The sequence below is a fragment of the Strix aluco genome, chromosome 4, assembly GCF_031877795.1.
Source record: "Strix aluco isolate bStrAlu1 chromosome 4, bStrAlu1.hap1, whole genome shotgun sequence".
In the NCBI taxonomy this organism is placed as follows: Eukaryota; Metazoa; Chordata; class Aves; order Strigiformes; family Strigidae; genus Strix; species Strix aluco.
Genome location: NC_133934.1, coordinates 1357237 through 1382626, shown reverse-complemented (window position 1 = coordinate 1382626; position 25390 = coordinate 1357237). Strand labels below are relative to the sequence as shown.

General features: G+C 52.8%; 1 protein-coding gene across 1 annotated transcript; it reads left to right on the top strand.

Moving 5' to 3' along the window:
• Positions 1–1686: 1686 nt before the first annotated feature.
• On the top strand, positions 1687–24670 carry CYP26B1 (cytochrome P450 family 26 subfamily B member 1). The gene is made up of 6 exons (XM_074821740.1): positions 1687–2061; positions 4498–4722; positions 17483–17758; positions 18803–18958; positions 19668–19949; positions 20872–24670. The coding sequence occupies exons 1-6, from the start codon at positions 1858–1860 to the stop codon at positions 21262–21264; spliced, it is 1536 nt and encodes a 511-aa protein (XP_074677841.1). The 5' UTR covers positions 1687–1857; the 3' UTR covers positions 21265–24670.
• The last annotated feature ends 720 nt before the right edge of the window (positions 24671–25390 follow it).

Below are 25390 nucleotides of genomic sequence, written 5' to 3'. Positions count from 1 at the left end.
GAATTATTGGGGGGTAATTCTTGTGGGAAGAAATTATTGCAAGGGGAAATGGGGAAGGGTTAAATATTGGGGGGTCGTTGTACAGGGGAAATCATTGAGGGTTGGGTCTTGGGGGAGGGAATCATTGCAAAGGAGGGAGGAATTTGGGGTTAAATATTGGGGGATTGTTGTAAGGGAGAATCGCTAAGGGTTAATATAGCAGGGATCATAGCAAGGGGGGGGAACATCTTGGATTAAATATTGGGGGGGTCGTCGCAAGGGGGAAATGATCGAGGATTAAATATTGGGGGAGCATCTCAAGGGGGGGAAATCACTGAGGATTAAATATTGGGGGTGTATCACAAGGGGGGAAATGATCAAGGATTAAATATTGAGAGGATCATTGCGGGGGGGGATCCTTAAGTATTAAATATTGGGGGGATCGTTGCGAGGGAGAATCACTGAGGGTTAAATATTGGGGGGACATGCAAGGGGGGATCATTAAGGGGGGGTGGGAGTCATCGTGAGGGGAACATGATGGGGGGGGCATCACTGCGAGAAGGCGTCATGAAGGGTTAAATATGGGGGGGGGTGATTTCGGGGGGGGGGGGGGGGGCGCAGCAAATCATGCGGGGAGGGGGAGCTGAGCCCCGCTTGTCTCTCCGCAGGCCGAAGGTACTGACGGCGGCGGTGGAGGAGGAAGAGGAGGAGGAGAAAGAAGGAGGAGGAGGAGGAGGGAGGAGGAGGAGGAGGAGGAGGAGGAGGAGGAGGAGGATGAGGCCGAGGAGCGCGGCGTGACCGGGCGGCGGGCGGCGGGCCAGGGCTCGCACGCTCCAGCGCCGCGGCCGCCCGGCTCGGCCCGGCCCCCCCGGAGCCCTCTGAAGTGGGGGGGGGGGGGGGGGGGTGCGGGGGGGGGCAGCCGTGCTGGCGGCCAGCCCAGCCCCGGCTTCCCCGCCTCTATATAAACACACATTGACTTTCTTTTTTTCCTCAACACTGCGAGGGGCTAAACCCAGCAGCCCTGCCTCCCTCTCTACAGAAGTCTGGGGAAAGTCTGGGGCTAACAAATAACCGGCATCTAGAGAGATATTTATAGAGATATTTATATATAGAGAGAGAGATAGAGATATAAACCGAGCCGTCTCGCTCCGTGTGTATAGATACATATATACAGCTATTTAATTCTTCCATCTCTCCAGGTCGTGGCTGAATTATTTTATGATTTTTTAATATTTTTTTTCAAAATCTCTCTCTCCTTTTTTTTTTTCTTTTCCTTTTTTTTTTTTTTTTTTTATTTTCCCCCTTCTGGTGTGTGTGGCTTTGCCTTGAAAGCGAGGGAGAGCCAGAGCATCTGCATTTGGACTTTTTGGGGTCTTTTTTTTTTCTGCACTCCGGGGTTTTTCTTTTATAATTTTTTTTTTCCTTGCATTTTTGGGCTACTCAGTTCCCCCCACCCCTTTCTTTCGGGGTCTCTCTAGTTTGTTGTCTATTTTTTTCCTTTTTCTTTTTTTCCTCCTCTCTTCTTGTGCTGTGTGGGTTGTAATTTTTTTTTTTTCGCCTGTGTCACTCTGTCAAGTTTATTCCAAACAAAGTTTTCAGAGAGGGACAGAGGAGAAACTGCTTTTTTGCCCCCCCCCCCTTTTTTTTTCCCCCCTTTTCCTCCCCCCCCCCCCCGCCCCCCCCTTTTTCCCCGCTGTTTTTCTAACCTGCCAGCGAGAGGGGGGCGAGCCCGGCCCCCCCCCGCCCAAGGACCCCCCAGGCAGCCTTTAGCGTGCGCTCCGCACTCGCCCTCTTTTCGTGCGTGTGTGTGGGTGCGAGTGTGGTGCCTGTCAAGGGGCCGTTTCTCTCCCCACCCTCCTCCTCCTCCTTCTTCCAAATATGCTTTTTGCAAGTTTTGATCTCGTCTCGGCACTGGCTACCCTCGCCGCGTGCTTGGTGTCACTGACTTTGCTGCTGGCCGTGTCCCAACAGCTGTGGCAGCTCCGCTGGGCTGCCACCCGCGACAAAACCTGCAAGCTACCAATCCCCAAAGGCTCCATGGGATTCCCTTTAATCGGAGAGACCTTCCACTGGCTCCTGCAGGTAAGGAGGATTCCCTTCCCTTCCCTTCCTTCCCTCCCTGGAAGGTGGGCTGGGACCGGCTTTTTTTTTTTTTTTTTTAAAGGGCTTCTTTTTTTCTTCTTCTTCTTTCCCCCCCCCTTTTTTTCTTCTTCTCTTTTTTCTTACTTTTCCTCCTTTTTTTCTTTTTCGTCTTTTATTTCTTCTTTTCTCCCTCTTCTCCCCTTCTTCTTTTTTTCTTTCCCCCTTCTTCTTTTTTTCTTTCCCCCTTCTTCTTTTTTTCTTTCCCCCTTCTTCTTTTTTTCTTTTCCCTTCTCCTTCTCCTTCTCCTTCTCCTTCTCCTTCTCCTTCTCCTTCTCCTTCTCCTTCTCCTTCTCCTTCTCCTTCTCCTTCTCCTTCTCCTTCTCCTTCTCCTTCTCCTTCTCCTTCTCCTTCTCCTTCTCCTCTTTTCCTTTCGATTGCATCATGCGGGTTCCCGACGAGCTGGGGAGGTAGCTGGGGCCGGGGGCTGCTGGTGGCTGGGGAAAGCGGCGGGGGACACACACACACACAACCGAGGGAGCTCGCCCCGGAGTGGCCACAGAGCTGCGGGCTTCCCCCGGCCGGGGCTGCTGGGACCGGGGCAGCCGCGGGATCGCGGGCGGGGTGGGGTGGGCTTGGGGTCTCCAAAATCTTTCCTTCGCCCTCCCCCAGCCTAAATCCTTGCAAAAAAAAAAAAAAAAAAAAGTAATAAAGCCGGGGGTGGGAGGTAGCCCCGGGGCGAGGGTAGATGTCGCCGGACACGGTGCGGGGCTCCCCGGGTGCCGTCCCCCCGCACACACCACGGGGGGGGTTGGAACCCGCCCGGCTCGGGTCCGGTGTTGGGGGAAGCCCGCGGAGGTAATCGGTAGATTAACCCGGGATTAACCTTACTAACTGCTGAACAGCGGCGGGCGGAGCGGGATCCCCTCGGACCGCGTTGCGAGAGGGTGACTGCCAAAAAAAGAGAAAAAAAAAAAAAAGAAAGAAAAAAAAGAGGAGGAGAAGAGGGAGGAGGCGGCTGAGGGGTGCCCCGCTCCGGGGGGAGCCGCGGGCAGGGCTGGGGGCACCCCGCGGGCTCGCAGCATCATCCCAGGAGGGAACCCCCGAGGAAAATTAGCCCGCGGGTTTCTCACCTCCTCCTCCCAGGGCAAAATAATAATAATTTAAAAAAAAAAAAAAGCAATCGGGAGCCCGGCGAGGATGCTCCCGCCAGCGAAGGTCCCGTTTCATTGACGGGACCGCTGGGGGGGGGGGCACGGGAGAGCCCGCGGAGGGGCCGGGCAGCCCGGGCCGGGCTGGGAGGGCTGCGGTGTCCCCTCGGGCTGTCCCCCCCGTCCCCCTCCCGCCTCCTCCGCCACCGGGGAAGCCCCGACGGGAGAGCCCGGAGCGGCGGCCCCGCTCCCCGGCCGGCCGGCCCCCTCCCCGCCCGCGGCGCCGAAGGGGTTAACCGCCCGCTCTCAATAGGGCTTTATTTTTTAAAGAAATTTATCAGATTTTTACAGGGGGACCAGAAAAGGGTTCTCGCTTTTCCACAGGCTCCGTCCAAACAGAATCCAGGGCTAAAAATACAAAATTTTGTATAAATTGGACTCCACTCGAAACTTCTCCCACATAAAGGTCCTCTTTGTGCTGCCCTGGAAATGGTGTACAAATAACTCTTTATTAATGCCACAAAAAGGACTTTAATTATATTTACGCAGATCAAGAAACAGGGTCACCTGAACATCTGAAATTCACAACCGCGCTTTTGTTTCAAAATAAACACCCGCGCTCACGACCCAGCGCCGGGGCGCGGAGCTGCAGCGCTCGCAGCTATTCTCCCCACTCGGGATGTTTGTTGGGTTTGGGGTTTTTTTTTTTTGGGGGGGGGGAGGACACACCCCCCCACCCCGGTGTCTCCAACCGCCTCTTCACTGACAAAACCCCCCGGAGCATGTGGGAAAGTTATTAAAGGCGCTCAAATCTGGAGATTTACTTAGGCAAATTGCAGCCTTTCGAGTAAATTCAGCCTGAGCGAAAAAAAAAAAAAAAAAAGAAAAAGAAAAAAAAAGTAAAGAAAAAAAAGTTAAAAAGTGCCAGGGGAGGTAAAGGTAGGAGCAAAAGGGAGGAGGAGGAGGAGGAGGAGGAATTGGGGGGGAGGGCACCGACCCCCCCCCGGGGCGGCGGGAGGAGCGGGCAGCGCCGGGCGCCCCGTCGGTGGGAGCGGGGCTGTGCGCGGGTGGGATGCCGGGGTTACCCCGCTCTCCCCCATTTCTGCCCCCCACCCCACCGCGTTGCCCCCAGCCCCTCAAGCGAGACGACCCCTCCCCCCTTCCCCGAGCTGCTCCCCGTTTCTCCGTGGGGATCCCCACGCGCGGCTGCGCGGGCGCGGAGAGACCGTGCGGTAACACCCCCCCCCCCCCCCGCCGTGTTCCCCCCCTTTCCCCCCCGACCCCGCAGGGCTCCTGCTTCCAATCTTCGCGGCGGGAGAAATACGGGAACGTTTTCAAGACGCACTTGCTGGGGCGGCCGCTGGTGCGGGTGACGGGCGCGGAAAACGTGCGGAAGATCTTGATGGGGGAGCATCACCTGGTGAGCACGGAGTGGCCGCGCAGCACCCGCATGCTGCTGGGGCCCAACACCGTGGCCAACTCCATCGGCGACATCCACCGCCACAAGAGGAAGGTGAGGGGCTGCTCCCCACGCGTGACGGGCAGGGGGAGGGCGCGGGGTGCGCCCGCGGGGCGGGGGGACCCCTTCTCTTCTTCCCTTCTCGCCCTCCCTCCTCCTTTATCCCCTCCCACCCCCCTTTTTCTTCACCCTGCCGAATCCCCAGTGCGTGGGAGATGCCGCGTGGGCCCCCCCCCCATATCCGCGCTCGCTGCCTTTGAGGAATTTAAAAGGGCGATGGAGAATCGTGGGGGGGGCGTCACACGCGGGACGTGCTGCTGAGGACGGAGGCGCTGCCTCTCTCCCCTCATCACCACCCCACCAGCCCCCCCCTACCCCCCCCCCCCCCCCCGCAACCGGTGTCACGCGTGGCGGGGGCTGCCGTGAGCTGAGCGGGGAAAGCGGTCCCGGAGGACTCTTAAAAGGGCGATGCGGGAGGGCACAGCGCGGCGTGGAGCGGAGGGGGGGGGGGAGGCAACGTTGAGGGGGGGGGGCGTCCCCCATTTCCAGGCTCTGCCGGAGGCGGGGGGGGGGGTGTTGCAGGGAGACCCCGCGGGGTTTGTGCTTGCTGGGGCCGGGGGGGCGTGTGTCTCATGGCGCTGAGTGTTGCATTGGATTTTGGGGAAATTGGGGTGCTGAGGGGGGTCCCGGGATGAAGCGTGGGGTGGGGGGGACACTGAGCTGGTTGGGGGGGGTGTTGAGACCCTCCCAAGGCCTTTCCTTGCCTCAGCCCCTCGGTGGTCCTGGGGTCAGACCCTCCTTCAGGCCCCAAGGGTAGCGCAGAGTTTCGGGGTGCGCCGAGCCCAAAAGCAGATGTGGGGGATCCCCCTCATGCGCCCCCAGCAAAGGTGGTGGCAAAGGTGACAGCCCGCTCCCGGCTGGCTTGGCGGCATGGCTGATGCCCTCCGCACCCCTTCCCAGCTGGGTGGGGGCAGGCAGCGGGTTTGGGGTGAAGGGACTGTGTCCCCCCTCTTCTCTGCAGCGCGGAGACCGTGGTACCCAGCGCCCGGGCGCTGCCCCGAGGCCAGGGCTGCTCGGCTCCAGCGGGATTTCCTATTGTGGTGTATATATTCCTCTAAAATCCCAACCAAACCCAACCGCTCGCTCTTTCCTCCTGGGGGAGAAGAGGAGAAAACAAACCACCACATGACACCCATTAGTCCCATTTCTTAACGCGCTGGGACTCGGGCGGTACCACAACAAACGCCGCGTCAATCCCTACCCGAGACATGGGCAAACTCGCTGTTGGCTTGGGCTACTCCTTTTTTTTTTTTTTTTTTTTTAGTTAAGGAGGGAGATAATTTCTCCAACCTTGGTGTCAAAGAGAAAGGGCGATAGTTCAAGGAGCTCCCTTCATCGTGGGGAATAATTTGTAGCGGGAGAGGTGCAGGGAAATGGGGAGCGACGCGCTTTCCTCCGGCAGCGACTTTGGCTCTTATTTATTTCCTATTAAGGGAGGGTTAAGCGGCAGCAGCCAGCGATTTGAAGGTGCCTCCTACCCTCCTTCACTGCTTCTTTTATCTTATGCACAGCAAGATAATTTTTTTGCTCCTGAAAAGCGGGTAGCTGGAGGCCTTCGGTTGCGATCGCCTTAATAAAACCGCGGAATTCAGACCTCAGGAACGGGCACCGGGGGAGGTGAGGAGAGCGTGGGTTATGGGAACAAGGTCATGGAAAAGGGAGGCCTGACCTCTGCGGTATCCTGATGGACTTGTAATTTGTACCACAGCTCAGATGGGGAGTGCTGGCACCAGCAAGGAGCAATACCAGCAGCAAAGAAAGGGGAGAGCCTCTCTCCCTCAATACTTATATCTGAAGTTCTCAGTTTTCTGTTTTTACCTAGTGGGATATATATGTCCCACGCGAAACTGTGAACTTTCAGATTTTTCTGAGCCCAAAGTCTGGTCTGGATCTCCATTCTCCTCCTCAAAACCCTTTTGCCTTCCCGATTTTTGGCACCACGCATGATCCCAAGCTGTCCAGGATCCTAATTCCTGCTTAAGGGATGGCTAAAGCCTCCTGAGAACAGGTACTCTGGCAAAACCCTGTCCCGGGGTGCCCTCGCCAGCCGTGCCCACTCCTGCTCACACGCTTTGCCTCTGCTTTGAGCTCTGGTGTACCTGCCAGCAAACGCTTTCCCTGTATCAGCAGGACTGGGGATGTTAGAGTAGCTAATTATTTTTTTAGCTTTCTCTTTCAGCTTTCAGGTTGGGTCCCCTGGGCTCAGCTGATTCCCTTCCCTTTGAAAATGGGAGGTTACTCTGATTCCTTCACTTGGTTTCCTCTTAATTCCTGTTTTCGTGGAGCTGAGCATCTCGCGTGTCAGGCACCCTTGGGTGCTCCCCGAGCCCAGCAGCTGCTTCAATCACCTTCTCCCCTACTCAAACCAACCCTCACCCTGGACCGAGTTGTGCATGCAGAGATAAGGCGAACCTGCTTCCAACAGGTAGAAAATAAATTGGTTTGTTCTTGGCAGGATTGCAATGACCAGGTTAAAGCTTTTTCCAGGCCAGGTGCCTTCTACCGGTAGAAACTGCCGGTGTCTTTTAAGTTCATTAGCCCTGAGCTTTTGTTGCTGTTAAATGACGTTGACTTTAACTCTCCCCACCCTGCTGCTGAGACTCTGAGAGGTCCAAGGAGGAAGCACTAGATTCAAGATTTAAGCTTGCTCCTTCTAGGTAGAAGTTTTTCTCTTAGACACCTGGTCTGTACCTTCTTCTTGACCTGTTGGGGAACCAAGCAAAGAATTTGTTGGCAGAAAGCAGCGTTTTTCACAGAATTTGCCAACTTTCATAGTAAGGATGCTAATATTAATGGAAATATCAAAAGAATCGGAGCTCTCTGAAAGCTCCATGCAGAGAAGCAGGAGTATTTCCTGGGAAAACTTTGAGGTTGTCGATAATTCAATTTAAAGCATTGGAGGGCTTTCTGGAGGAGTAGTTCCACCCACCTCTCAAATTCTCTTTTCTACCTCATCTCTGAGCTTGAGCCTTCGCTTCCTCTTAAGTGGTTTCTCCTTCTCTGGTCTTGCCAGTTGTACATGAGGTGTAATTCCTCATGAGGCTGCTTGTGGTGTAGGGTGCCAGCCGACATGAGGCAAGGTGGAGCATGAACCCCCATGTCCTCACCCTCTGCTGTGACTCCAACCACTGGAGTCATGTCTAGCTCTTGTTCCACCAACCCTTACACAGTCACAACCTCCAATAAGTCCTCATCACCTTCCTAAAAGCCAGTGGAGTTGCACTTATCTGCAGCAGCACTGGAAGATACTCTTTCAACGTTCCCTGGCAATCGAGCCGTGGTGTCCCCTTGATGGGACAGATTGCCACTGAGATGTGAAGACAAGCTCTAGCAAAGAGCTTGAAACCCAACATGTTCTTGCACGATGTTTCTGGTAGCTTGCCATTGAAGTTGGCAGTTTTGCTGACCACGTGTTGTGAAGCTTTCCAAAGAGTTTTAGCTCTTCAGTGTAACTTCAAGATCAGAAAATTGCAGCTATCGCTTCCGGCTCTGCAGTAGGACACTTTGCCCATGAGGGTGATGAGATCAGAGCCACGTTGGACAACTCAGTCTCTTGGAGCTCTTCTCTCAGATTTGCTGTTTCTCAATCTCAGCTTCTCTTCAGGATCTTGTACAGATTCAATATTCCCTTCCATAAAATGGGTGAACATCCTCTTCTCCATCCCTGGGCTACCAGAAGCTTTAATCCCGTAGGTGTTGATAAAGGACTCTGAGATGCCCGTGTGAAAGGTGCTCAGGAGGAACAAAGCCATATTAACAAGCTAGTAGCTACAGCAGCTCTCTGCTTCCCCATCCCCTATTTATTAAAGCTCCCCTGCAGGAAGCTGTCAAAGTTAACACAAATTGGAGAAAACCTCCCCCTTTTGGGAAATGAACTCTCCAATTATTAGAGGGGGTCTCAGGGTATAAAGTCAGCTTTGCCCAGGGACGTGACAGCTTGTGTGGGGCAGGATGAAGGGGGAGAGCGGGACTGGAGCCGGGCTTCCCTGCGTCGGGGGTATCGCTTTATTGCAGATGTCATCAGCATTGGCTCTGTCCTTGGCCTGAGATGAAGCTGGTTGATAAGAACAGTTTACAAGTAGTAAACAAAAGCAACCCAAAACTCCTCAACTGCTCTCCTGAGATAAATATCTACCGAGAGGCTGTTACTGCTGTTGGATCATGGAGTTTATGTTGATGTCAGAGAAGGATCTGGGCCACCCGTGCTGCAGCTTGTTCCTCTGCGGTGGCATTTTTGTCTTGAGATCACTTTGCAGGTTACTGGCAGGAGCAGCCACGTTGCTCTCGTGTCTGGCTGAGCATGGGCATCTCTTTGCTCTGGCTTTTTGGTGGCAGGTCCCTGTCCCTCCCCATCACATGAAGGATGTGCATCATCCCTTGGGGGCAGACGTGACATGTCCCAGGGGAGGGGACTGCCTGCTCTCCTAGGGAACTCCTCAGGAAGGGGTAACGGGGGACGGTGCCTGGCTGAGGGTGCTCCTTGCTCCACGCTCTGGTGCTCTCCCCATCCCGCTCTTGTTCTGGTGGCCCAGCCATGCCACCTCTGCCATAGCCCATCCCAACCTGGCTGTTCACTCGATGCTTTTCATGTCTCGCTCTAGATCTGTCCTTGTAGACACCTTCAGTTCCCATTTCTACCCCTGAGCTCCCATTTCTACCTGTGACACCCCAGTGAAATCAGTGCAGTCACTCCAGATTTACCACACATGTCTTTTGGAAGTGTTGGTCAGTACAAGCTGTAACGAAGGGAAAACAAATCTGCTCTTAGGCATGGTGATAGCGTGGGCTCTGGTTTTATGGGATGTGAGGCCAGTGGGAAGTTGAAGTTCAGCAAACAGAGAGGGAGGCACTCCTGTGCCTCCGCCTGCGAGGGACCCCCGCGACTCAGTGGAGGAGGAAATGGGAATTGGAAATGGGCAGGACGCATGGCCCTTAGGTTTTAAGTCGAGACTAAGCAGCGCCCGAGGCCAGGAAGGAGTTTCCCCGTGCAGGATCCGTGCTGCCGGCGCGGCTGTGCTATGGTGCATGGGGAAGGTGGGACTCAGACTTTCCTCGGAAGCATCCAGCCTTGGCAGGAGAGCGCTGGACTTGCCGGGCCCGTGCTCTGTTCCAGCATAGTAATCCCAAAATAGGCACAGCTGACTTAAAAAAGGAAAAGAAAGAATAAAAAAAAGCAGTCCGTGGGCTGGGTAGACATCCTAGACCCAGAGACTCGAGGAGGAAGCAGACAGTGGTGCAGAGAAACGGCCTGTTTTGTCTCACTGTCCAAAACTACATCATTCATTAACACACCACAATTAATGTTCTGCCTCGGAGGCATACAAGTGTTGAGCTTATTAGCACCAAGTAGAAAGGTCTGAGGCTTTAATATAGTTTGCAAGAGGATTAAGAACACAAAAGGGGCCATAAATTTACAACCAAATATAAACCAGCTGCTGTGGGCTGGACTGGGGGGGGGGGGGGGGGGAGGGAGGGAAGGAGGGAGATGGGGGAGAGGGGCGGGAGGAGGAAGGAGGGATGGGAGGCGGCGGGAACATACCTTTCACCCTACAAAAAACCCTGACCCAAGTTGTTAAGGTTTTTTTTTAATTTTGGGGTGTTTTTTTGTATTTCCACCCAACCTTGCTGCCCTCCTCTGTGTGATTTGTAAATCCCACGGTGGAAAAGAAACCATCCCCTTCCATCTGAGCCCCCCCTAAAATCACATCAGTCAGCTCAAGCAGGCTGGATTCCAGCTGCCATCGGCTGGCCCAGTTCCAGCCCCTTCTTGGTGTGTCCGTGTCAGGCTGCTGCCCTGTGAGCTTTAACCCACGGGCAGAAGCCACTGGAGCTGGAGAAAAGGCTTTCATTGATGGAGGAGGGCTCCCGCTCGCGGTCTCAGGGAAGAATTTGTCAGCTAAGTTGGCTCATTGACTTTAGACCAAATAGCGCTGTCATCTAGAGTGGTGTAAATCCAGAGTAATTCCGATGGATTAAAAAAAAAAAAAAAAAGCAAAGCGCAGGCACTCCTGGCTGAAAGACAAATCTCATGCGTTTTCATAGCGCCTTCCACCCCAAAGTGCCCTGCAAGCTCAGACCCTGCGTTGAGAAGCCGTGCTGTGTCGGAGCGGGGTTACAGCCCAGGAGCTGAACCTCATTAATGTAGGTTCAAAGTTCAAAATTGAATTTTGCTCTACCTTCCTGTGTCATCTGGGATGGAAACTGTTGGATGTCCTTTGAGCCACAGAGAGGATGAAACTCCTCCTCGGGCTGCAATGCTCTGTGCTGGGTGGAACCGCAATCTGCAGCCTGTAGCTCTGCGTGGGTTCAGGCTCCACTTTAGAGCAGGAATTGGGGGTGCCAGGAGCTAATCCTAATGGGGGGGGATCTTTTCAGGCTCAGCATCTGTCTTACACCGTCTTTGTGTAGCTTTGGTTTCCTACTGCATCATACTCCATCCTTCAAAGCAGCTTGAGCAACCTGCTGAGTTGTGGGTTGTAATATCCCGCTCATTCCTCTGGGGACTGAGTGCTTTGTCTCGCATTAATGATGCTCTCCATTACTTCTCAGGTGGCACTAAATATATCTCTGTCAGCCAGCTTGCTCTTAAACTTTCTTCTTAATTTTGTAGGGTGGCCTTGGGTCATCTCAGCCCTTGTCATCTCCTCCCTGGGCTTAGTTTAAAGCTCCGAAGAGGCCTCTGATAGGTGGCAGGAGGTCATGTGTTCAGAAGTAGGGGGATCTGCACCATCAGATGTGTGCTCATCCCCATATGATGCACAGAGGTCTTACAAGACCTTGCTCAGGATTTCGGTGGCAGAACTGCTGGAGGAAGCGCTTTGCCAAGCGTCTTCCCTTATTTCTGCCGAGATGCGTGCTCAGGAAGGTGTATTTATTTCACCCCCTCATCCTCCCTGTGAGCGTGGCTGCCCTTTGTGCTCTGCTCCACTCCCAGCCCGTGGAGCACTTGGCAGGACCCAGGTCTAAGCGATCCCATGGAAGAGCACTTGAGGCTGGTTCCTTTGCCAAGTCTGTCTTTGTCTCTAGGAGAGTCCATCCTCTGGGTTACTTAAACATGTGAGGTCCCTTCGCTTTGGTCCCCGCTCCATGCTTCATATTTCTCCTAATATTTCTCCTCCACTGGCTCTGTAGTGGCGGACAGGGCACTATCCCTGCTGCCTGGGCAAGCTGCTCTCCTCTAGCTCTGGGTAAACTCTCATCTCCACACCACAGATCTGGGATTTAGTACGTGGTCCGAAAGCGAAGGACATAGCCCATCCCAGCTCAACCCAGCCCTCTGACGCCAATGAATGGCTGCTCTGACCATGCAACCCTGTGTCCAGGGGGTTTGCAGGATGCTTTTTCTCCACAGCTTCAGCCCAAGACACCAGACTCAGGCAGCAGGTACATGCCCCATTGGACCTCATCTTGGCCAGCCAATCCCACTTTTCCAATCCAAACCCTATTCTGGCTGGACACAGCTCCCGTTTCTTTGCCACTCTCTCCACTGGTGTGATATCCTCTTTCTGTTTCCCTCCCTGTGTTTGATTCCCTCCTTGAAGAGCAGTGACAGTATATAAACTGAATTTTACTCTCCTCAAATACACTGGTTCCTTGTGAATAAATGGGAGGCGGGGGGGCACTTGGAGCACCACTTGAGAGGTCGTACAGGCACACAGATGCTGAAGAACCGTGGTGTGTTTCGCTATCCTCGTAAAATGGGCCAAAAAGCCTAAATTGCTGAATGTAGCTGGTTGCATTTTGCTGGTGATGGTGTTGGTTTTTTCGAGACACGAGGCAGTTTTGCAGAGGCAGGTGCTGGGACAGGTGTAGGGTGTCCTGCTTGTTCCTTGCTCTCCGCCCCCAGCCGGTGCATCACTACCCCTTCAACCTGATGGTCTGATAAAGGGTTTCGGGTCGAAAGCAAAGTCTCCAATGCCATGAGGAGGGTTTGTAGGAGAGGTGCTTGGACATGGAGATTTTTGAGCTGTGGGGAAATGGGGTGCTTGGGCTTGCTTTTATTCTGAACTCAAATGGAAATATGAAATGCTAGAGTTTCTCACAACTCTAGATGTTTAAAAAAAAAAAAAAATTAAAATTACAGGTATGGGTAGCCCTGAAAGGTGCATGATCATCATAACATGGCCCAAGGATGCTGAAATGACCTTTACTTTTTTTCCAGCACATTTTTTGTTTTGAGAATCATTCAAATTTCACTGAAACTGCCTTTTGCAAAGGCACTCCATTTCTTTTCTTCAGCTGGGCTGAGTTTGGAGACTCCAGCTACTGTAACCAGACTCCCTTTGGAGATGGGTCGCGTTGTTCCTGGGGCTCTTGAACCCTCCGGGGGAGAGGTTGCAGCCTTCAGCTCCCCCAGGACACCCGCACTCCTCACCTGCGCTCTGCACGCAGTGCTACGCTCCGATGGGAAAACCCAGCTTTGCTCATTTTGGGTGGTCGGGAGCTGAAACTCTTGGCTTTCCCTCTCGATGGGCCTAGATTCCTCCCACGATGGAGCATGGCGGGAGACTGTGGAGTGATCCATGTGCTCCCTTTGCCAGGTACTGCGTGGGGAGAAAAGGGATCAGCTCTCTGCTGTGTGCCTGTGAAAAGCAAAGCCCTTCATAAATAAACAGCAGAGTGTCAGGGCAGCAGCGGGGTTTTGTGGAGGTCCTCTCCTCTTTGCGGCGCCTTGCATAGTCTTCACAACTTTTTTGCTGTGTTTTCCCTTTGTTAGTGTTCCTGGTGCCAGGACAGGCTCTTGCCCATGAGCCTTCTCATCCCGCTCCAAAAATATCATGATTTACAAGCCTGCTGGAGCATGGCAGTGGGCTCCATGTCTGGCGGAGAGAGGCAGACATCCATTATAATGTGGTGACAGGACAGGGCTGGGACAAACAACGCCTCGTCTTTTGAAATGTAGGAAGAAATAGTACGTCTCCAGGTTGAGACGCTGCTTTGGATGCTTCCTGACACGTCCTGCCAGCCAAACTGCCAGCAGGTGCCAAATTGGTTTGTGAAAATGCCTCTACACTCATCGTGCCTTCGTTTGTCGGGCCAGCGGCTCTGGCCGGCGTCGGCTGGACGAGACGCAGGTGTCCGATCCCAAAGTGTAAGTTTTCCTCCTGGAGGGGAGGAAGAAAAAGCTCCGTTCCCTCTTTGCTGGGTTGATGTGTGGGGTGGGAGAGGGGGACCTGCAGATCATGGATGGCAAAAGGCAGGGGCTGAAGTTCTTTGGCGTGGGGAGGTTTGGCCAGTACCAAGGAGGGGTAACGCAATGAAAAGCATCGTCCCTGCTAACTCCTCTCCACCCCAGCCACTAAACAAAGCTTTTTCTGTGCATGAAAATGCTGTGGGTTGAAGCTCAGGGCCCTTCACTTGAATCTCCTCTCCTCTCTGGTGTGGTTTAAGGATGGGGCTGGGGTATTCTTCAGCCGGGACTGGGGGCAGTTTGCTGTCACACGGAGCTGGACCTCTGCAGGAGATCCTGGAGCTGAGACACTGGGAAGGAATTTTCTGCCTTAGGAAAACCATAAATCTTTAAATATCCTGTTTCCACTGTGAGATGGATTCGGAAGTTTCCAGCCAGGCTCGCTGGGTGGTGGTGTCTGCCTTGGTGCAGGGTGAGCGTGTGTGTGCGGGTGTAAATGAATGCCCCTGGACAGAGCAAATCCTGAGACTTTTCATTTTTTTGGGAGATATCAAAATGTGAAAAAAATGGGGGCTCTTTCCAGCATCCCCAAAAAATCCTGGCCACTGCCCCGGCACTTCCGTTGAGGCCACCTGGCTAGACCCCCACCACGGCTGGGCTATTGCATCTCGGTGTTAGCAAAGCCAAGCATATCCTTAGAGCTGAGTATGCCTCTTGGAAGCTCTGGAGCAACTTTTTTTGCACCGATGCTCCTTGACTTTGCCTGGTTTTGCTCCGGCGAGCGGCCGAGATGTTCGACTCGGCTTCACTAGAGGGCGCAGGAATTTTAGGCTAGAAACGCGTGGAGGTTTGTCAGGGAAAGTTGGCTGCCTTTTCCTCCTTTTTAATCAACTGGAAAGATGCAGGGTTGAACTGGAGGTGACTGGAAGGGGATCCAGACTTGTGTCTGGCTGGGGAAGGATCCGCTGACATCTGGGATTAGGCGGTGTGGAGCACAGCGGCGGCGAGCGGACGGGACGTTGCAACGAGCCGGCGGTGTGGCTGGGGCTCGCGATGTTGGCTGGCCCTCTGGCCAGGAGCTGAAGGCTCCGTCAGACGTGGGGTGCAGCTGGCTGGGGCTGGAGGAACCTGATAGCACAAGGACAGCTCAAAAAAGGGCAAAAAAAGAAAAAAATCCCCCCCCACCCCCAGCCCCCCAGTGCTAAATGCTCTCCCTTTTTCAGGCTGGGCAGGTGGTGTGTTGACCTCCATGGGGGCTCAGTCTTCTCTTCTGAGGGTCCCCTCCTCTGCGCCTTCACTGAGCATCACTCCTTGGGCTGGGCACTCTCCTCATCGGAGTCTGGCGTGGTCTGTGGGATGGGGGTCCGGCCCTGGACTGGTTCTCTGTACTGCTCCAGCAATTTTACACAGCAGCACCAACAGCATTTCTTGGGATATTATTCTCTTTGGGGAGTGCAGGAGGTCCCTGAGCCCCTTGCCTGTGGGCAGAGCTGGGGGAGGACAGGTTGGGAGCCCCAGGGGCCACCTCCACTGGGATGGTGGCTCCAAGCAGGGCTGTAGACTTGGTGCCCCCTAAGCTGTCCCCTTGCCAGCTTTGCTTTCAGCTGGAGAAACTGAGTCACGGGAAACGTATGGAGAGAGCAAGACGATTCACTAGGAGCCTCTGTTCTCATCCCAAACCCCGCAGCGTGGATGAAGGGCAGACGACAGCCAGATGGGGAGACTTTGGTGTCCCTTTGCCAGCCCCACTCAGGAGGTCCTGTCCCATCCCTGTGGAGCAGCTTGTGGCAGCCAGCTCTCCTCCAGCCAGCACATCACCAAAACCTGGTGTCCTTGCTCATGGCCACCAGGAACCGGCCCCCTCCCAGCTCAATTTGGACTTTCCCCAAGCAGCCAAGGGACTCGGCTTTAGCACCTCCAGCTTTTCTTTTCCAAGCAGCTGCTTTTTCACCCCCTCACCCAGGCAGCTCTGCCTGAGCATTGCTGCCCTTTCCAGGCTTAAAAATAGCTTGCACCATCTCACGCGCTTGCCGTGATCTCACCGCGGCCCTGCTGCTCGTTCATTCATTCCTCCGCTCCGCTCATTCATGCCTCCGCTCTGCGTAGCCATCTGGGGACGGCTGTCTGTCTGCAGGCAGATCTGTCCATCGGGCCGCTTGCATTTTTCTCTCCCATCCCTCCTCCCACCATCCCATTTGCACGCTGGTATTTCCACAGGGAGTCTCCAAGCTCTGCCCCACCATGTATTGTGTGATGAGTTTTACTCGGGGCTCAGCCCGAGTGCAGCTTGTTATGAAGTGGCTCTTGTCGAGCCTCCTGCTCGGGGCTGAGAGGGGACAGAGGTGTTATTTCACCAAACAAACTCCCAGTGAACGATGTGCATTAGCAATGAGGGGTCGCAGCCAGGAAAATATTACCTTTCCCTTTGAGTGCTGACTGCGGAGGAAATTCTCACATTTACAGCTCCAGCGAGTCCGGCGCTCATGGAAAGAGGGGGCGGCTTTGATTTCTCTCCTCTTGTTGGCTTGATAACTTTGCAGCCCCCCCACTGTGCACTGAGCCCCCCGGGAACTGGCCACCGGTGGAGGCTATGCAGACTTGCAGCTCCCTCCTTGGGAGCCTGTTTTAATTTGATTTTCCCAGAGGCCTGGCATGTGGCGGTGCGTGTGTGCGTGCTGCCCCGTGTGTGTGTGTAGGTTAATAAAAAATAAACAAACAGCACTTTTTCCTCCGGTGCACTCTGGGAGGGATGCGGCGGGGATGCCGAATGAAAGCGTGTGCTGTGGGCTGCACTGGGGAGGGCTGAAGGGACATTCCTGGCATTGCTGAGCTCCTCGTGCAACGCGCGGGCCCTGGCCCAAATTGGAGTAAGGAGCCATTAGCATCGGGGACCTGGGGAGGCCCATTCCTGGGCAGTGTTTACTCGCAGAGCTTAAATTAATACTGTCTGCTGACATCAGTTTTTTTGCCCGATTTCCCAAGGAAATAAGCTGTGTGTGATCGCAGCCTCTGCGTACGTGTGTGCCTCTCTTCCCCATTTGAACCCCTGCCTCAATTCATCCAGATTTCACAAAGATCCTAAATGCCTCAAAATAATGAGTTACTTTTTTACATATCTTAAAAAAGGTTGGTTGATAGGTGGGAGAAACTGCCAATGCCTCCCGTTGAGAGAAAAGTGTGTCTGCGTGCGTGCACAACCATAATGTTAAACACTAGAGAATCCCCATGGAAGCGACGTATAAGTAGCATCCAAATCATGGGATGAATGTAATTGGGAGCCATGAGACATGGAGCTGTGGGAGAACCGTCTCCATCCATCCTGCTGTGTGTGGGGTGAAGCGTTTCCTCCCAACTCCAGTTTACACCCTGTTATTGCCCGTCATTTGTGGGGGCTGTGGTGGGGATCAGCCTGCAGAGGAACTGTCAGCTGATATTTCTCCATCGACCCTTTTTGGCAGCTCTTTTAGGAATCAGTGATTCTGAATGATGAATTCTGGATGATGATGAGCCTTCTGCTCGGCGCAGAAGTGATGTCCATTTCTGTGGGCAGAAGCTGGTTATTAGAGAAGGCGAAGACTAGGGTGTTGGGGCTGTGTAAAAATCTCTGCTTGCTCTCTTTTGTAGGTTTTCTCCAAAATCTTCAGCCATGAGGCACTGGAGAGTTATCTCCCCAAGATCCAACTGGTGATCAAAGACACTCTTCGGGCCTGGAGCAGCAACCCTGAGTCCATCAACGTCTACCATGAGACCCAGAAGCTCACCTTCCGCATGGCCATCCGTGTCCTGCTGGGCTTCCGCATCCCCGATGAGGAACTCAACCGCCTCTTCGAGGTCTACCAGCAGTTTGTGGAGAACGTCTTCTCCTTGCCTGTGGATCTGCCCTTCAGTGGCTACAGGAGGGTAAGAGATTTGGGCTGAGTCCTCCACCAGCCACTAACATCAATCTGGAGTTAATGTGGCAGTGGCTAATCCCCACCTTTACGGGTTCTTGGTGGGATGTTTTCTCACCCTCTAACCTCTAGAATTGAGTCCATTTTGGGCTACAAAGCCCTGTTTTGGTGGAGTGGAGGGGAAGATCCATTTCTAGGTTTTTGGAGTGCTAGGGACCGTGTGGTTTGATGCAAGAGAGAATAAAGCCAGGACTTGTCCAGATTTAATGCATAATTTTACCTCACTTCTAACTGGCAGTTTTGCTGCATTTTTTAATTTGTGGGACCCTTCTCCTGTTAATTTCCTCCTGTCCCCAGGGTGAAACAGGTCAGTGGGCTGAGCAGGGTCATTCTGAGAATTATTCTAGTTTTTTGATGAATGATGCAAAATGAAAATGTAACAAAAACCATAGACAAAAAAAATGTATTTATTTCATGGGGAATTTTGGTAACAGAAATACAGGGTTTTAAAAGTTATTTTGGGGATTATCCCTGCAAATTTTCTAATTGTTATTTGACTACGTGAATGAGCTCAACGATTTGCAGCCCTGAAGCACTGGCAGCAGGTAATTATGGTTAGCCCAGTGCAGCTGCACTCAGATAGGAATTGCTTTACTGGGACCAGGTGATGAAATTGCTTGGGAAGGCCATTACGCTCCTGGGAAGAGGATCCTTTCAGATGAATTGACTTTCCTTTGAGAGATAATTTTCCCAGGGACTGCCATACATCCCAGAGTGAGGTAGAGGCCTGTGAACTGGTGCAGTACTGGGGCTCCCACATCAGACCTATCATTTGCACATAGGTGCTGATTACTCTTGCCTGTAATCTCGCCCACTCGGGGCTTGCTCCTCCTGCCCAGGGAGCAACTTCAACATCTTTATACTTCTCTTTGAGCATCTGAAATTGCAGTTGTATTATTTAGACATGTCCTGAGCACATCTCTGGGGATGCTGGGCTGGGGATGGTGGTGCTAACATTGTGTCCTGTGTGGTCTGATGGCTTCCTGCTCCGCAGGGCATCCGGGCACGTGAGACGCTGCAGAAGGGGCTGGAGAAAGCCATCCAGGAGAAACTGCAGAACACGCAGGGCAAGGACTACGCTGATGCGCTGGACATCCTGATAGAGAGTGGCAAAGAACATGGCAAGGAACTCACCATGCAGGAGTTGAAGGTAAAGATCTTCCCCATGGTCCCCTTGTCCTTGTTGTGCTCAGGGCAGGGGCTCCCGAAGAGCAAAGCATGAGCTGCTATAAGGAGGATTTTTTGGGGCAGATCTGAGATGACCAGGGAGAGCTGGGGGACCTCAGTGTGTTGTTGGAGCTGCAGGTGAATCCTGGTCTGGTGGATTATGGTGCCAACAAGCCAGTTGTTTTCCTACAGGCCATATTTATTTGCAGATCATGCTCAGCCCTTTCTAAAAAGCGTTTCCGGGGAATACCAGAAGACCGTACAAGTTTGCTGAAGCTTTCAGCCTTGACCAGCTTCATCCCCTGACCCATCCAGTTTTATGGTGCCTACTTTGCAGGGCATGTGACCCCTTGGCAGGCTGTTATCTGCAGCAGGGTCATGGCATAACTTGTCCTTCATGTGCCATCAAGAGCCATCCCCATGGTTTGTTGTGGCGTAACTTGGCCTTCATGTGCCATCAAGAGCCATCCCCATGGTTTTTTCTCCTGCCTGTGTCCTCAGCATCCTCCAAGGCTCTGCGGGATGCTCCCTGTGGTGGGTGTTCAAGACCTGTGCCTGCACAAGGAGAGACCCTGCAGTTAGACATGCCTAGGCTGGAGAGCTGTTGGGGAAAAAAGGCCTTATGGCATCCTGTGCACCTGTCTGTCTGTCCATCCCCTGTGTCTCACCCTGGCTTTGCTCTTGACTTGCAGGATGGCACCCTGGAGCTCATCTTTGCTGCCTACGCCACCACCGCCAGCGCCAGCACCTCTCTGATCATGCAGCTCCTCAAACACCCCCGGGTGCTGGAGAAGCTGCGGGAGGAGCTGCGCAGCAAGGGCATCCTCCACAACGGCTGCATCTGCGAGGGCTCCCTCCGGCTCGACAACATCAACAGCCTCCACTACCTGGACTGCGTCATCAAGGAGGTGCTTCGCCTCTTCACCCCCATCTCCGGGGGGTACCGGACGGTGCTGCAAACCTTTGAGCTGGATGTGAGTATTGCCATCTCTGAGGGCTGCTCCCCAAAACAGCCTTTTGCATGTTGTTGCAAAGCTTGCTTGAGCCTGGCTCAGATGAGACCTCGGGGAGGACAAATTTGGTCCTGCTGGTGATGGGAGGTGGAATTGTTCTGGATTCAGAGGAGGGTGACGGGATCTGGCCTGTGGCAGGGAAGGGATGCACTCAAGCTGTCAAAGAGAAGACAGGCGTGATGCTTCAAAGAGCAACTTGTGATGGTGTTTGACACCAAAATCTGAACAGGGGTGTGACAAGGGACAGGTTTACTGCAAAGGGCATCTCCAGGCTGCTGCATGACAGACAGATTACTCACCGCAATGGCTGGAATTTCCTACTAGCAGAACAAAATCTTGAGACCTGGCTGTAAATCCTACTAATGTAATGATTTGAGTCGGAAACCTTTTAGAGTGCTCAGGGGATGATAAATCCACCCTGTTTCTCATCTCCCAGGCCCTGACATGTGCGTTGGGTGTGTGGGGCTGACAGGCGGCGGGGTGTGAACAAAGCCATGGGTTGGAGGCTCTGGGGAGGGCTGGCCGATGTGGGGGGCACAGCACGGGCGCGAGAAAAGCTGCTTCCCTTTGCTCGGCAGCAGTCGAGCACCACGGGGTTCCTGGTAGGCGACTCCTGCCAGCGACCGCAAAGCAAATAAATAGCAACGGATCATCCGGCGGGTCCCTGGGATAGAGGCGGGAGTAAACCCAGGATTCCCATCTCCCAGCACTGAGCTCTCTGGTTTTCTTTTAAATCTGCATCATACTCGAGTAATAAACCCAAAGAAAATGGGAAAAAGCAGACAAAGCAAAATGGCTTTATCTCGTCCTCCTGCTCCCTCTCTCTTTATAGTAGGGTTGACTTGCTCTGGTTTTCTCTCCACACCTTCCTTCTTCTCCTCAGGGTTTCCAAATCCCAAAAGGCTGGAGTGTGATGTACAGCATCCGGGACACCCACGACACTGCCCCCGTCTTCAAGGACGTGGACATCTTCGACCCCGACCGCTTTGGGCAGGGTCGAAGCGAAGACAAGGACGGCAGGTTCCACTACCTCCCCTTCGGAGGAGGTGTACGGACCTGTCTGGGCAAACACCTGGCCAAGCTCTTCCTCAAGGCATTGGCCATCGAGTTGGCCAGCACCAGCCGCTTCGAGCTCGCCACCAGGACTTTCCCCAAAATCACCCTGGTGCCCGTGGTCCACCCGGTCGACGGACTCAAGGTCAAATTTTTTGGACTGGATTCCAACCAGAACGAGATTCTGACGGGGACAGACGCCATGCTGGGGGCGACGGTGTAAAGCCCACGCCGGCGGCGCGAGGGACGGGCGGCCAGGGGACGGAGGGGTGGGGTGGGGGCAAGGGGACGAACAGGAGGGGAGGAGAGAGGGACGAGAAGCTTCTCCACGACGCTCGCTTTGCAGAGCCTCCGAGTCAGGACTGCTTTCTCCACCGGTGAAGCTGCCAAAACCGTTTTGCTCTTCCCGCGGGGCGCGGAGAAGTTTGGGGTCTCGTCGTGCGTCTCGTTTTGTTCGAAAGGAGGAAGAGTCGCAAAACCTGAGTCGAGCTGGGATGTCTGACCATACACAGTATCTAAATATTATAAATATATATATAAAAATATCTATAAAACACTTCTGCTGCGAGGAGGAGCACTGCAAAGGCCCGACTGCGGGAAAGGCTTGGGAAATCAGCCGATGATCAGAGGTCTGGCATCCCGGGGCAGCTCTCGGGTGGCCTCTGATCTTTATTTTTTAACAGTGTTAAATTAGCTGGTGATAACAGTGTTTTGGTTTTTTGGTTATTTTTTTTTTTTCATTTGTTTGGTTGTGTTTTTTGTTTTGGGACGTTGGAGGCTTTTCTTGGTGAGGGGGAGACAGGCGATGCCCATTCCCGTCCCCTCTCCCGCTGGTGCCAGGGCAGGCTGGGGAGGGGGGAGCTGCTGTTTCGCCTCCGCTGCGGGACTGAAAAACCCTGTGGTGTCTTGTCTGGGGCTGAACAGATGTTTGAGGCCTTGGACGAGTGCATATTTGCATTTTGCAAAATGCATTTTCATTTGGGGCTCTGGGTAGGGGGGAGGGTGTCCTTTTTTTCTCGTTGAGTTTCCTGCTGCTGCTACACGGCCTGTGCGCACCCATTCCCCCGCCGCAGCCCCTCACCAGCCCCTTCCCTGTGCAAAGGCATCCATTTGGGGGGCATTTTGGAGCCTTTGCTCTCCCTCAAGGTGCAGGCACCAGCCTCTGAACTGCATGGCCCCGCCAACCCACCCCAGCTCTGTGAGCACTGTGGGGCGCTGAGCAAAGCCGCCCCGCTCAGAGCTGCTCATTTCAGTGCGTCCTCTTCCACGGGAGGCATTTGCATTAAAGGTGATCTCTATAAATAAGCCAACGTACGCATTGTTTGTCTCGTGTTTGGGTTTTGTTTGGCGATGGGAGAGCTCGGCAGGAAGGAGAGCGAGCGGCGGGCTCCTTGCAAGCTGTCTGCCCCGTCCCACCACTAACCCAGGAGAGGGGCCCTGCCCAAAGCTTCTCCAGCACAAGCAAGCGGCCACCAAGGTATCTTGCATTTGATTTGCTGGGTGGGTTTATTTTATTTTATTTTTGCATGCAAGAGGCTTCTGAGTTGAGTGTGAGATGGGCAGGTTTTGTTGAAAGCAGACATGGGCTCGCACGTGACTGCAGAGCAAAAGCTTCTCAGCAGGCGTTTGGTTCAGACCAGAGTCAAGCACCAGGCTGGGAGATCCCTCTTTGACTCGAGGCATCTCTGCGCAGCCTGCCCAGCCCCACTCCTCTCCCATCTCCTGCCCTCCAAGGTGGAAAGAACAACACAAGGACCAGGGCTCAGACCTCTCCTAACCGTGATGGGAAAAGATCTTGTGCTTGGGTGGGCAGCTTGGCTTTCAGCTTTAAAGGTGTCCAGAGAAGTCAGAGGGGTTGAAATAAGAAAGACGAAGGGGCAGGTGTGGCTTACCAGGTTGCTTTGCAGGTTGTGCTTTTGACGAGTGGGTGCCTCTTTGGAAGGTCGAAGGAAGTGTGAAGCGAGTGATGGTGATGGCTGCCTTTGCCAGCCCATCCTCTGGTGGGGGCAAGGAGGAGGAAGGCAGTTTTTTAGCCAGGGGAAGCACTTGAGGTTGGATTGCCGTCAGCCAAGCTGCCAGAAACCCCCCAGAAGCATCCCAGTGGATGGTCTCCACTCACATTGGGGTGCACAGCTTGATTTTCAGGTTAATTTAACCTGAAATAAAACTCCCAATCTTCTAGGAGATGCCATCAGATCCAGATCTTGCCTTCTGGTTGGTAAACAGCACGTCAAACCCAAAAGCAAGGTCTCGGGAGCCTCTGACTATGTGCACCATGTCCCCTGAATCAGAGGCTCATCTAGTTTGCCAGCCTGGAAATTTTGAGTGAAAAACCGCTAGCTCAGGCACTGTTGAGATTTCAGGTACTTTCCTTGTCCGTGATGGAGAGAAAACTTGCCCAGTGATAAAGGGAGCTTAAACACAATCAAAATCCCAAAGGGAAAAACAAAGGAGAACATAAACCTGAACGTGGTGGGAAGGGGTGAGTCCCCCAGGGGCAAACATTTGAGGAAAAGTAAGTGGCACATGAGGGTGTCCATGGTCTTTGTGAATGATGAGCCCTTGTAGGACATGGGGACGGGAGCAGGAGGTGGATTGTCTGCAGGGGGGAGCTGCGGGGTGAAAACCCATCAGAGACCCACCGCCGGGTGCTCTCCAGTACCCCCATTTCCATTTGAGACCTGTCAAGCAAACAAAACTGTGCTCGGCGGAGAGGAGGCTAAAAAAGGGGAAAGCTGGAGAAGAGAACGGACAACAAGGTTAAAAGGTCCAGTCAAGCTCATGAGTGGCTTCGCGCCACGCTATGGTGAGCAAAACCTCTTGGGCAGACTTTTCCAAAAGGGCTCGGTCCCGCATGTGCTTAAGGGAAATCAGTGAAGGGTTTTGCTGAAATTTTTATTTTAACTTCCAATGTCATTACAAAGTGAAAACCAAACATGCTTTTGAGTGAGTGGTTGATTGGAGAGCGGTAATGTAAGATGCATACATCCATTATATATATATGCTTACATCATGTGTATATATAATGTGTGTGTGTGTGAGTATTTAATCTAGGCATAAGTAAGTCATGCTTTTGTTTTTCATTCCTAACTAATATAACTTGACTAAAAAAGTTGCTGCAGTGGGTTTGCAGAATAAAGCACTTTGAATCTCAGAATTGTTTGTTTTTTGTTTTTGTTTTTGTTTTTCCTTAGCACAGTCCAATTTGCTATAATATTATTTTATACACAAATTTTTTTTTTTGGTCTGTCTTTATAAACTATTATAAGTACTATTTTTGTTATAATTCAAAATAGATATTTAGTATAAAGTTTTGCTGTTAAATATTTGTTATTTAGTAAAATATGATTTTTTTCTCTTTATTGTAAACATTGTCTGGAAAAATATTAATATGTTTTATCACAGTTGTTTTTAATATTAAAAAAAAGAAAAAAGCACTTGTGGGGGTTTTCGTTATGAAATTGGTGCCGTGTGAACATGTGTTTCAGTCATGTGGTTTTTAATATGTATATAATATTAAGTGTCGCATATTAAAATGAATGTTGTGTATTTTGTGATCTTAAAAAAAAAAAAATAATCCATGTGGCTATTTTATAGACTTCCATAATAAAAAGAGTTGAATCTCCAAAGTTTTTGTTTCATATCCATCTGCGTCTCCTCTCAAAGGGCTTGTGGCCTTCTGGTTTGGGGTGTCAGGGTAACACCACCATCCTGGGAACTGGGGCACCCTGTAAGTGGGATTTTTGCACCCACCTGGGGACCTGTCGGTCTCCATGGCCAGATGAAGCCTTGCAGGCTGGCACGGGTTGAAAACTTCTACTTAAAAATTAAAAAAGCTTTTTTTTTTTAGAGAGAGGATGGCCAAACGTTGAACTAAGTTGCCCAGAGATGTTGTTGAGTCTCCATCCCTGGAGATACTTGGAGCCTGACTGGACACGGCCCTGAGCAACCTGACCAAGGTGCCCCTGCTCTGACATCCATCCTGAGGGTTTGGTGAGCTCCAGGATACCCAGTTTCTGCCCAAAGCAAGAGACAGAGGCTGGACAAAACAGGCAGGAGGGAAAAGAAAGGTGCTTATCTCCAGCTGCGTGTGTGCCCTGGCCTTTGCTGTTGGCTCTTTCAGGAAGTTACACCATATCGAGATGGCACAGGAGACCACCACAGGTTAAAGAACATACACCCAACTACTAATTGCGTTGACAGGCCGGATGGTGGGTGGGATGTGCATGGTGGACCAGACGAGGCAGGACACACTTCCCAAGGGTAGCCCAGGTGGGAAGGACCCTGTGATGGGCAGCAGCAGTGCTGCAGGTCAGGTGGGAGCAGACAGGTTGTCCCCAGCCCTCCCA